General features: G+C 36.0%; 1 protein-coding gene across 2 annotated transcripts in view; it reads right to left on the bottom strand.

Moving 5' to 3' along the window:
- The window catches only part of KCNH7 (potassium voltage-gated channel subfamily H member 7), a 474108-nt gene that overhangs the window by 128105 nt on the left and 333252 nt on the right, over positions 1 to 12751 (bottom strand). For both annotated transcript variants that reach the window (XM_045867425.2, XM_045867426.2), the window contains exons 4-5: positions 4717 to 5145; positions 169 to 189 (exon numbers count right to left, since the gene is read on the bottom strand). In XM_045867425.2, coding sequence (XP_045723381.1) covers positions 169 to 189; positions 4717 to 5145 — 450 coding nt within the window. The remainder of the gene's footprint in view (positions 1 to 168; positions 190 to 4716; positions 5146 to 12751) is intronic.

Below are 12751 nucleotides of genomic sequence, written 5' to 3' on the forward strand. Positions count from 1 at the left end.
CTGAGAAAGTTACAATGTCTCCAACAAAATCAAGCCATGATGTCTCCACCAGGCACCTGGACTAGCTAAGGGCAGCATGATGTTGCATTGAACAGGGCATACAGCAGGCAAGTTAACATGCCAAGTAAAGGGGCACTTTGAGCATCAGATGACGAGTTCGTACATTACCTTTGACATTGCGACCATTGTCTGTTTTGAGCACAGAAGGATAAAAAAAAAGAAAGAAATATAAAAAAGAAGACTAAAATTATGTTATATACACTGAATTACCTCTGTAAAAACAATCAGAGTAAACAGGATGTAATGACTGAAAATGTGTCTTTGAAATTAGCATTTTGTACTATTCATCCAAGTGAAATGCATAAACCAAAAATGATATCTGCCATAAGCATGCATTTTCAAATATGTGAAACATTTATCTCACTTAATTTAACTGGATTCTAAGATTCAGATTTTCTAACTATGACAGTTCGGAGAAAGGCATCTCCAGCTGCTTGCGGTTGTGATAAAACCTTTCGATCTTGTCAGAAGCCAATTTTAGTGGCAGTTCAACCATCATTTACAAAGAAAGACTGTGCAACACTTAGTATGTAAAGTAATCTTTTTTTCATATGATTTAACCTAGTAAATTAATAAGGAAAAATATTTCTAAGACAACAGCTTACCTTAATAAACGAACTTATGTTATTAATCAGAATTCTCTTAACTGCCCCTCCCACAAATGTTCTTCAATGTATATTTTGAAAATACCAAATGGTGCTCAAAGAGTCATTCTTAGGCAAAAATAGTTGTAAGAAATCAGGGAAAGATTTGACTGTTAAAAGTAATGTGCGATTTTTAAGTTTATGTTGTACAGGGGACTTAGTGTAATAACTAAAATATTTAAGAAATTCATTTATATTAACATGGGCCTGTTTTCAAGTCTCAGAGTGGAGTGTTTCCAGATTTATTTTGAGATTAGCAATCTGACTCTTTGATGCATATTTGCTACGAACAAAATATGCATTACTAGTTTTGAAACAAACAAAATAAATGAAGTCATGTCAAAACTATTCAAATATATCCAAGATTTGAAAAATCTGTTCAACATTTGTTGACATCTGTGCTAATGCTGTGCATATTTAAAATCTTGGGATATATCATAATTGTTTCAAAGCTTACAATTGAAGCAATTTCAATAATGTGGTATATTGAATTGCTAGTGCAGACATTGCCTTCGACAGAGATACACAAAGTTGTGACAACTTTGCCCTCTTTGAGGGACCATAAAAAAGCAAAAAGGGATTATATAGAATTAATTATCTCCATCAGAAGCTCGGCCCCGAAAATCACTAGCAAAGTAACAATTGCTTGTAAGTAGTTAAAAATTACAACATTACTTATCAAACCTCAAATATATTAAGATTTGCAGATTCCCAAAAAAACCTGATTAGAAGTTGCATCATATGGCTAATGCTGTTTTAACATTCTAAGAGCATTCAGTCTGTGTCCTGGTGCTAGCTGAGACCTTATTATTTGTCCATGACAATGTAAGTGCAGAAATTAGAGTAAGTATTTAGTGTCTCGTAGCAACTTGACAGAGCAATCTTATGTCTGGTCAATCTAATAATAAAACAATTGGGGTTTATATTTTCTATGGCTATTTTTTTTAAATTTCATTTTTCTAATACTATATACTTTTTATATTTACAAATGTATTTGTTCATGACGGATTAGAAAAAATTCTGGTCCTTCACCATAAACGGTTTGAGAAGTAGAGTTCTAAGATACTTGATAATGTAGATTAAATAAAAGGACAATGTAAAATATTATGCAACACTATATTGGCAAAGTAATTAAAGTTCTATAAAGATAGCATCTATAGAAGGAAATTTCTCTTCTTGAATGAGGAGGCAATAATCTGAATTCAAAATCTGCTGCATGTGGGATTTAACCTGTTAATCAGTCACATGAATTCATGAAACTGAAATCAGTTTAAAAAATTTTTCTTCTTCAGGTGGCATTGTGTGTCAACTATACTCAAAAATAATAAGACATTTTTTAAAAAGTTTTCCAGCTTCCTTTGTCAGCGGCTCAGTTTCTAAAATATACCAAATTATGTACCCTTAGGAGGTGTAGTTTCTTTTATGCTAATCAGTGATTTTGTAGCTAAAATTGTTCTAAAGCTGAACTACAAAATACCCTCTGAACGTATCAATTGGTAGCCAGATGACAAGAGCATCTGTCAGAAAGTGGTATTTTTTTTTTTGGAAGATAACATAGCTTGGGTGGGGGAAGAAAATTGAGGATGACCTCACTACTGAGGGTCCTGAATAGTTCTCTATCCAGAAATGTTAAATCATTCTTTCCCATAATTGTATCAGCAACTATGTACTAAATAAAGACCATATAGAAATGAAGAAAATAAAGTGAAATCGTGAAATCTGATCTAACCTACTCAGCACCACTATCAAACCAGAGGCTAAGTCTGTACCATGTACCCACTGCATATCATTTAATATGTAAGAATGTTATTATACCGTAACGCAGGCAATAAGGCCAATTTCTGAAGTCAGTACGATTCCTAAAGATGCTTACACTAACTGGACTAACTAACTAAAATATATGTTGGTCATCTGAATCACCCTATTGGACTTATTGCTGTTCAGCCGTGGGATTCATTGCTCAAAGATCAAATTTCAGAGGTTTCATTCAGTCAGAGATATTGAGCATGCCATTACTACATAGTAGGGGGGCCTTAGATGATTATTCAGTTTGGGAATTGTCCTTGATTTTATTTTCTTTTTAAACTTCTTTCGACCATAGATTAAAATGGATGTGCTAACTGCTTTTGTACCAGATACAGTTTCTCAAACCTATCTGTGGAAAACTCTTCCTTCTGTTTTTGTGATATTGACTTAATTTCTTTTTGAATTCTTCCTGCCAATTCATTTTCTTTCATCATTTCTGCCTTTTCGTCTTTACTGTGCTCTTTACATAAAGCTCCCCCACATGATTCAAGTAGTATGGGGTACAATCATTTCCTGTTGTGTGTGGTTTTGAAACATACTTCACGAGCACGGTCCTCTCAGTTTCACACCAACATTTATTGAGTTCCTGCCATGAAAAAGGCAATCGTGAGACTAAGGCTGCAGAGCTAACTGTGCCGAAGCTCCCGCACTGGGGGAACTCACAGAAACATAGTTTGTGCTTTGCATATCCAACAGAAATGACAGACTTAAAACGTAGAATAAAGGTAGAATGTAATAAATGCTATAATATGTGCAAACACTGCTTTGCACACTCGGGTGTGAAATCATTTAATTCTTTTGGTTTGGGAAGGGGAAATGGGTCCTTATGCCTGTGAGAGGCAGAATGAGGAGGGACAAAGTGGAGAAGAGTTATTCCTGGCAGAACAAACTAATGAAGCAAGAAAATGTGTGATCATTTTTCGGAAAAAGCAATTATCCTTGTGCAGGTTTAGAGTGGAATATATAGTAGGGGAAGGAGTCCTGCAGGAGCAGGAAGTAAGACTTGAAAAATAATTGTGGCCAGCTGGTCCTGTGCACTACACTATGAGCCCAGTGATCAGATCTATGTTTTAATAAGAAAATTCGTAGCTCAGCTGTGATGATGAGCATGCATATTAATGGATATCACAGGAGGAACAGTGGGCCTCTCAAGAACCCGAACTTGTGGGATTCAGAAAAGTGGGACTGATACATCCATTCAACTGGTAGTCTGAATCTCCAACCCTGGGGGAAAGTTCAGTGGGTCCACAGACCCCTCCTACCACAGGAACGCAAGGCGTGGTGGATTGTGGACTTGGGAGATGGGTGGTCCTGGGTGTGAAAGCTGACTCTGGCGTTCTGTAACCTTGGACCAGTTATTTATGTAACATAAATAAACCTCAGTTTCCTCATCTATAAAATGGGGCTTAATAATAATTCCTAACTCACAGAGTTGTTGTAAGAATTAAATGAGAGTTAATGTGTGTCAAGCATTTACATTGTCTCACACATAGCAAATACTCAGTAAATGTTGGCCATCGTCATGTTAATGATGAATTCTTTTCGCCAGCGTCTTTTAAGCATTGCTGCTTTCACTACTGGCTGATGTAAGAGTGTGAACACCAAGAGACCAGGGAAAAATAAATGAATTCTGACTTGCTCTGACTTTGGTTTTCAAGTTTGGTCTTTCAATACTCTCAGGGTTTGTTTTGGTTGCTTTTCCCCTAAAACTTTCCCCTTCTTCCTTCCTATCTCCACTCCACCCAATCATTTATAGCTTTCTGATGACTCAGTACACCACGTTTTATACACGTCTTCCTTTGGCAAGACTTGGTTAATAGTCCTGTGAAGGCACACCACTCATTCTGCCCAAGGCCTGACTATTTGCTAAATGCAGCAAAATTAATTATGCTTGAGATGATAGTGTCATCACCTAAGCGTATCTTATATAAAGCATTAATTAATATTCCATAAGGTAGGCAGATATTGGTTACCATACCATTTCAGAAACACAGAAAAGAAGCCAGAAGAAACCAAATTATTCACTGTAGTTCAAAGAGGAAATCAGTAACAACTCTGAATGTGGGACTCCTAATTTTTAACTGCCATAATCTACTTGCATTTCTTCCCCCAAGGCATAGGGATTAATGTCAAAATTAAAAACAATATGGAAATTACCTTTCATTACCCATTAATATTCATTTCCATATTAAAAAAATAAACATACCTTCACTGGCATGTCGGTCTCTAAATATGTTCTTGGGGTGGACACTGAATCCTTCTATATCGTGAACTGAAGAAGCCCTCCGTATACTACAGATGCTTTCCTTCGATCTGGAATGAGTCAGCTGGGTACTTGACTGCAGCATGTCAGGGTAGAGTCGGTCCCATTGCCTTTTGGGAGAGGAATGGTCAAGAGGTCCAGATATATTCACCAAGGGGGAACATTTGCTGGGCTGTATCAAGGCTTTTGTATCATCTGCTTCGGAGGGGCTGCAGCTCTCTTTTGTAGGAGACTTGAAGTGCTTCATGGCTACTGAATCATCACTGTGTTTAGATGAATCAATTACTACCACATCAGGGTCTTCTTGGGGTAAGGACTGCTTTCTGTAAGTGAGAACTCTCAGACCAGGGAATTTAAACCCAAAAAGTTTCCCTACAAATGGAGACAGGAAAAAACATTATTACAAGACAAATACACACACACACAATTATACATATATAAGACATATCCCTTAAGACAAACAAACAAATGAACAGGTATCATTGACTCAAATTTAAATACCATGTAAAAAGAGTTATTAATCAATAATTAACTCATTTACAGATGGAATGAGGGATATTGTAGAAAACTTCTGAGACTAATATGAATTGCCACATAAGCAGTAAGAAAATAGTAAAATAATCTTATCATGTTTCTGATGGTTAAATATACTCCAGTGACATGAAAGTATTACTTGTAAGACACGAGGTTTCTTATTTCAATAAATTAAAGACATATTACACATTATTACATATTACATAGTGTTAAATACACTATACAACCATTTTTAAGGAAATGGGAAGGGTGGAGTACAGTTTAGAAAGGAAAAGAAGGGATAGGGTGTCATATGTAAAAGGGACAGACACAGGAGAGATTAGAGGGCATGTGTGTGTTTGGGGACTAGGGGTCTACTGTACTTCAAGTAAGAGGGAAGAGAAGAGGGCATAAGAAGTTGGCCTGACCTATCTAGAAGGTTTGTATTAGATAATACTGAGAGTCATATGTGGATTAGAAAAGTGGGGTCAACAGGGTATGAAAACATTCCTCATTCCATTTGAAATTTTTGGAAGGCTTTTGGTTTCAGATAGAGATGTAAAGATAAGAATTTCTTTTTCCTGATATTTTGTGTTCCAAAATCTGAGTATATGGCATGAAATGTTATACATATCTCAATGGATGATGCTTAGAAGGACAACTAAATCTAACATTAAAAGGTGGGTATTAAAATTAAAATATTAACCAATAAATATATAAACTCACTAGCAGTAAAAATGAAAATCAGAAAAAGAGCATATCATTTTCCATTCTTCAATTTGGCAGTAAGTAAATAAAAAAAAAACGTAACATGGAGTGATGGCAAAAAATGCTGGTAAGCATTCTGGCACTTTGCTGATGGGATTGCAAATTGCTACAAATTCTTTGGAAAGTCATCGTACAATATCTATTAAAATGAAAATATGTACTTTTCAACCTCATTTCTAGGGTAGTACAAAGACACAAAAACAAGATACGGTCTGAATATCATCAGAAGGAGAATGGTTAAATAAATCATGGCATTTTTATACTTAGGAATCTTCTTTTAAAAAAAGTATACATATAGTTGTGTTTTGATTAGAATTAGAAGTTTATTAAAAAATAGTGTTAGGTGAAAAAGCAAGTTTCAGTTTAATATTTATGACATTTCATTAAAAATCATAAAAGGCTATATTTTGTCAATGTGAGTTTAACAGCAGTAGAGAAAGATGTGAAAGAACACACACCAAACTCGTAATGTTAACTGGCTAAGTGGGCTTGGAAGTGGGGGAAGGCAATGTATTGCATTCTTCTTTATATATCTTTATTGTTTGTTACATTAAGCATGCATTCCTTATATATTTTTTTTTAAAAAAACTAATAACTACTAAAAGAAATGAAGAGATAAGAGAAAACATCCAAAAAAGATTGCATGATTCAAAGCTTTTCTAAGTATCATCTACAAGAAAATGCCGAGTTTCTAAAACCCTATTGCCAGTGGGGTAGTCTATGTCCACATGGCCCCATGGCTTGACAATTACACATTGCCCTTCTAGTCAGTCAGTCGGAGTCTTTGGGCTACAATATTATCTACCTTCTTATATTCTTTAAGTGTCATGGGTACCCTTACCTTTAATATATTTACTATGAACTTTTCCTCAGTGCTTTGAGGATGGTTTTGAAACATGGAAGAACGCTCTCAAAACTCATGGACTCTTCTGCATTTAAATACACTCTTCCAGTAAATGCATACATAGTTTTAATTTTATATTTAATCCAATAACTCATAAATCTGCATCTCTAGCTCAGACCTCTTCTCTTAGTTCCAAACCTGCACATCTATTGGCCTCATTGACATCTTCACTTAAAAATCTTAAAGACACCTCAAAATCCTATAGTAAATCCAATCTCTTGATCTATCTCTCTGATTCTAGCCCTTTTCCTGATTAACATTTCTGTCCCTCAGTGGACCATAGGCCTCATGAGGGCAGGGCACCCAACTATTTTGCTTACCAAATCCTATCTCTGACAGAATGCCTGAGCATGATAAATGAATATCTATAAGCAGATCCTAAACTGAAAATATGCTTCAATTCTGTGGAAAACTAGGATATTTAATTGCTCTGACCAACTTAATTAGATAATCTTAGCCTTCTGGAATTGCATTGACCCATGTTTACCAAAAATGATTGATTGAATAGAACTCAGTAGCTCATGGAAATGGTGAACTCTCTACCATGCCCTTCGTACCTGATGCAACTCTTACTGTTAATTTCACCTTTTTCAGAGGTTATTAATTGCTACATTCTGGTTTTAGAGCAGAAATGTTTTAAACTTCTCATTTTATGTAAAATACCCATTACAGAAAATTTGATAATTAAGCAGGCTAATTTATTATTGTAAGCTTTCGTTTGTGAGCTAGTAGTTAACAGTATTCAATACAGTTGTAATTGATTTATCTTTCTGATGAAAGACATGACACAATGTGCAAACTCCAAATAGGTTCACCTTTGAGTTCTAGATTAATAAACTGTAGATGAGAGTAACCAATCTGTGCAAATAAGATTAAACAACAGTGTATCACAGTTACTGTTTTGCAAGCATTCTTACATAATTCTACCAACAATTCTTATATGCTCAAGTAAATTGCCAAGTTAAAAATCAGTCAACTGCATCAAAGTCACTTGATTAGTTTTAATGCACATGGAATTGACTTATAAAGCAGTTTACAAGTCAATTCTGCAAGCCTATTACAATGCACTGAAGGTCAATGCCTACTTTTATTCATTCTTCATCAGTTACAGTACCCTCCTCCTTTAAAAACAATTCACTGCCTTTCTTAAATTAATGACTGCACAAGGCATTTAGTTTGCTCCTGTAGTTTGGTCATATCCTAGGTGGTACAGATGGTCTTTTCTGCATCAGTAGGTTCATATGACCATGTTATATTGCATTACAGATTTAGTTGTCTAACTGCAGTTCATCCAGAAAGAATACACATTGAGAATTTTGTTCAATGCTAGCACTTTCAAGCATGAAATATAAAACATAGATGAGTATAATCCTGTCATGATTCTCACCACCGAAAAATATCCTTATAAATTAAGTCTCCATATTGTACTGTATTTGGTTTCTAACTTAACCAAAATAGATACTATTTAGCCTTTTGTTTACTAAAACGTTTGACAAATTTGAAATAAGAACAACAGAATAAGAGTTTTTACCCATTTTTTACACTCTCCCAAATAATTATAAGTACTGATAAACCGCTTACACGAACATGATTTTCATCTAAGATGTATCTGGTTTCTCACACTCATGAATGAACTGCTGCTACAGTCTTTCTCAGAACATGTCACTTTTAAGAAGCTGCCTAATATAAGTTTGGAAGCTTCATCTTCGTGTATCCTGTGTCATATTTAACTGAGAGCTTTTTACTTCTCACCCATGTAAGCACACAGATAGTCCATCATTGTTGTCTTTAAAAAGCCTGGAATTATGACTCCAATCTATATACATAAAGATGTTAAATTTGTGGCTCAAGGCCAAACAGGAAATCAGGATAAAGTGAGAATAAAACAGCAGCTTCTTTTATTTAATTTCAGTTTTATCCAAGAGTTGGTGTTTTCTTGGGCCATAAATATCCATATTGAGGATTTAATGGGAATCATAACTCTCTTCTAAATAAATGTAGATAAATGCATACACACAATTTTATTTTTGATATCAGAGGATGAATAAGAAAATCACTCCCCCCCAAGGTAAACCTTTCTACTAACCTCCCCTAGGGTTCCCTGGGATTAGTTGACTCTTAACATTACTTCCAGTTCTGAGTTTCTTTATATATTTATGCTAATCATAGTTTTCACAAAATTATAATGATCGCAGCTATATTTCTACCTGATCTCCTGTGGTAATGGGACTTTAGAATATAGTTTTACTAAACTTTCCAGAATGGAGAGGACCTTATCAATCTGAACTGCTATTTCTCTCTCTTTCTTTCTTATCCTCTCCTCTGGGAGCTGGTTCTTATCTACTTGAATTTGGAAGAAAACAATTTTTCTAATTTAAGAATCAATGAGAATATTAGAAATAATATTTCTTGCAGAAAAACAAATATTTCCAAAAAGTCCTCCATATATTTCTAATCATTGAATTTCCTCACAATTACAAATTCCCAATCATTCCCTTTGTTCAACTTCTCTGAATTTCTGCTAAGTCTTAGAACTTTGATTATCTAATAATTTTACTATGAAAACCCAGTGAAATATAAATCAGGAAGAATTTAGTCTTGCTTGGTTCTGATTCGTTGAATTATGGACTAAAAAGTAGAGAGAAACTTTAGTTCAAGCAGTCATGCAAACTAAAGGATACAGTGGGGTAAGGGAGGGGACACGCATGGGTCGGGGGGAGGGAAAAAGGTGTATTGTGAAGATCCTGAGCAGAGATATTTCCCCTCACAAAGGAGTAGAGGTGGTGGGAGGTTGGATCCTGAGAAAGGTCTGTGCAAAAGGTCTTATGAGGAGTGTTCTCAGGAGATATGCCTGAGGAAAAGGAGGAAGGCAGGATTGGGCAGAGGAAGTTAAACTCTTATGCAAATGCAATGGGAGTTTCAGCCCCCTCTCCTGGGAGCTCTGGAGCTGGAACAGCCCTTCAGAGTGATGTCAAATTCAAGTCAGGGTATCTGGCCTTTGTCTTCCTGCATCAGCTAGTCACGTGCTACAGCCACCCTGTGAGAAGTTCCATAACCTACATAAGGCAGTTCCCTGTCTTTGACTACCATTGCCAATGAGGAGCAGAGCTGTGGGCACTCAGTAGTCAATATTCCCAGCAGCAGAGCTGTCCCATTCCTGAGGAAGGTGTCTGGCTGAGTAGCACCGTGTCCACAGTGCAGAGCAGGAACAATGGCCAGATTTGGGTCTGGAAAAAAACCTATCATCTAAATTAAGTCTACTATCAGCTATTATCACACAAAATAAGGATTTGTGAATTACTGTCTATGTACCTTTCTAAAATCATGGTGTTCACACATCTGACACTGACGCTGGAAGCCTTAAAAATCACTGTGAGATTTTCTCCAGCCAAATAGCTCTGGATGTGCAGAGAAATATGACTTTAATCTCTGAGTCAGAGAGAGCAACAGATGGAATTTGATGGGAGAAACAGGGAAGATAAGTGACATTTCTGCCTTGGGTTTTTAGGGAGAAATTCCATAGAGGCACCCTGAAAGGAGATGAATCTTTCTTACTCCTAAGTGTGTAGTGAGTATACAATACTGCCCACAGGCTGCTAGAACAGCCCATAATATTGTCAAAGAAGGCAGTGGTTGGTAGTTAGACTGGGAAAATGGATCACTCAGTGGGAAGTCCCTACTGACCTGGTTAACCTGATCAGTGGGTGACAAATGGGCAGTGCAGCCAGTGTGGTCCTAATGTTAGTGACCAGAAAAGATCGCCAGGGAGTCCATCTATCTAGTAAATCTGAAGGTAAATTTGGGACCCTTTAAAAGAGCAGATGTGGTCAGTAATGCCTTGAAAGACTAAGACTCCCGGGAGATTTCCTAGGGTGAGAGATAACAAAGAAAAAGGCAGTAAGTGTGAGACCAGATTGGAACCTTGAAGCAATGTGAGTCCTGACCCAGAAGCGCATGGCACACGTGGGTGCAGGTGGGGGAGGTTGGTGTGGAGTAGCAGGGACAGCAATCACGGGAGCTGCAGCAGCAGCAGAGAACTTCTGGAACAGGTTCATAAATGCGGATGACGTCCGAGAGACACTGCTTCCAACCTGGCCAGGCCATCATTAAAGCAAAGAAGCAGAAAAGACAGGTTTGGGATAAGGGAGATCAGGCAGAAAACAGGATAGGGTGGGGGGCTGCTTTTAGCTACCCAAGGTTAAAATATCTCAGTGAAGAGGGACTGAAAATGAAAGCAAACGCCATCAGTAGTATATATACCTAATAAGGTGTCTGTATGACAGCTACTTACTATAGGTATGTTTCATTTATCAATACTGTTATTGTGTTTCTCTTCAATAGATTTCTTCCTTTTCCAAATGCCAAGTTAAAGAAGCCGTTCAGATTAATGTGAACATAGTAACACCTTAACCTAAATTGACCTGGGATGACCATACAGTCATCACATTGACAGGGACTCTCTTGATGAAGTATTCCAAACACAAATGGTACACACACCAGTTGCCCAAATGCAGTATGAACAGGGACTGTCCCTGATTTGGGTGTTGCCATACAACAAATGTTTCCAAATGATATGCACATGCAGACTTTCTGGCATGGATATGCTGATTTAGATGGTCATTAGCAGTCATTGTTAATAAAAGATAAAACATAATTTTTTCAACTACCAGCAATTTTCCTGATCTTAGAAATATGTATTTTGCCTAAATTCTAGGGGGGAAACATAAGATAAAGTTGATTGCCACCTGTGACTGAACTTTTCCCAGATTTCTTTTAGCAACCATGTCATAGTTCCCTTTCTAGATCAAATTTAATCTTTAAAAAGAGGAAACTTCCAAACCTATGGTAATAGTAAATATTAGTTACGTTGTAAAACCTTTAATTAAATTCATCTGAATAATAGATTGTTTCTATAATAATGCTCACTGAGGGGGAAATTCTATATTACTACAACAGTTCTTCATCTTTGAATTAAAGAACAACTTTCGGCTCCAATGGAGAATAGTGAAAATACCGTGAATGCCCTTTTATAAGCCAGGATATAGAAAATTTCTTTGTTCCTTATCTTGAGGTCTGAAAACTGAGATGAAAATTTGAGGGAGTCATGTAGCTATTCAGGCAAATATATATCTTATGTGTCAATTATTCAGAATATTGAGTCCAAAGCATATGAATACATTTTTAGTGGTTTAAATTAGTTAGATAATTGTCTAAATTACCAGCTGCATTTTCTGTGTATAGACTTAGCTTTGGCCGAAGCTTTTAGAGTAATTCAAACTTTTATTTTAGTAAGCATAAAAGTAGAAATTCTCTTTTCATTTGGAGACTATAATTTTAATCACTTCAAAGATGATGGAATCTCCTTTGTCACACCTTAATAGATTAGATTAAATTAGATTAAAAAGTTCATTTTTGAAAAGAACTGTAAGAAGAAGAGACTATAAAAATTTAACGTTATTATATTTTTACATTTAATTTCATTTAAAATTTATTTTTATAGTTTTATGTAAACATTAACTTATACCAATAGTTCTCAAACTTTCGTGGCTATCAGAACGACCTGAAGCGTTTGTTAAAACACAGATTGCTGAATTTCTGTGTTTCTGAATCAGTTGTTCTGGTGTAAGGTCCAAGAACTTGCATTTCAAACATGTTGCAAGGTGATGCTGATGGTCCCACACTTGGAGAATCATTGGCTAATGCTCATTCAGTAGGAAAATTAAAAAAAAAATACAAAACACCTAATTACTCAATAAAAATAAGTTATTCATTTGCTTTCATATCCTACAAAAA

This window comes from Mirounga angustirostris, unplaced genomic scaffold (genome assembly GCF_029215605.1).
Source record: "Mirounga angustirostris isolate CCGP_5_RB_7025 unplaced genomic scaffold, mMirAng1.0.hap1 SCAF_3, whole genome shotgun sequence".
In the NCBI taxonomy this organism is placed as follows: Eukaryota; Metazoa; Chordata; class Mammalia; order Carnivora; family Phocidae; genus Mirounga; species Mirounga angustirostris.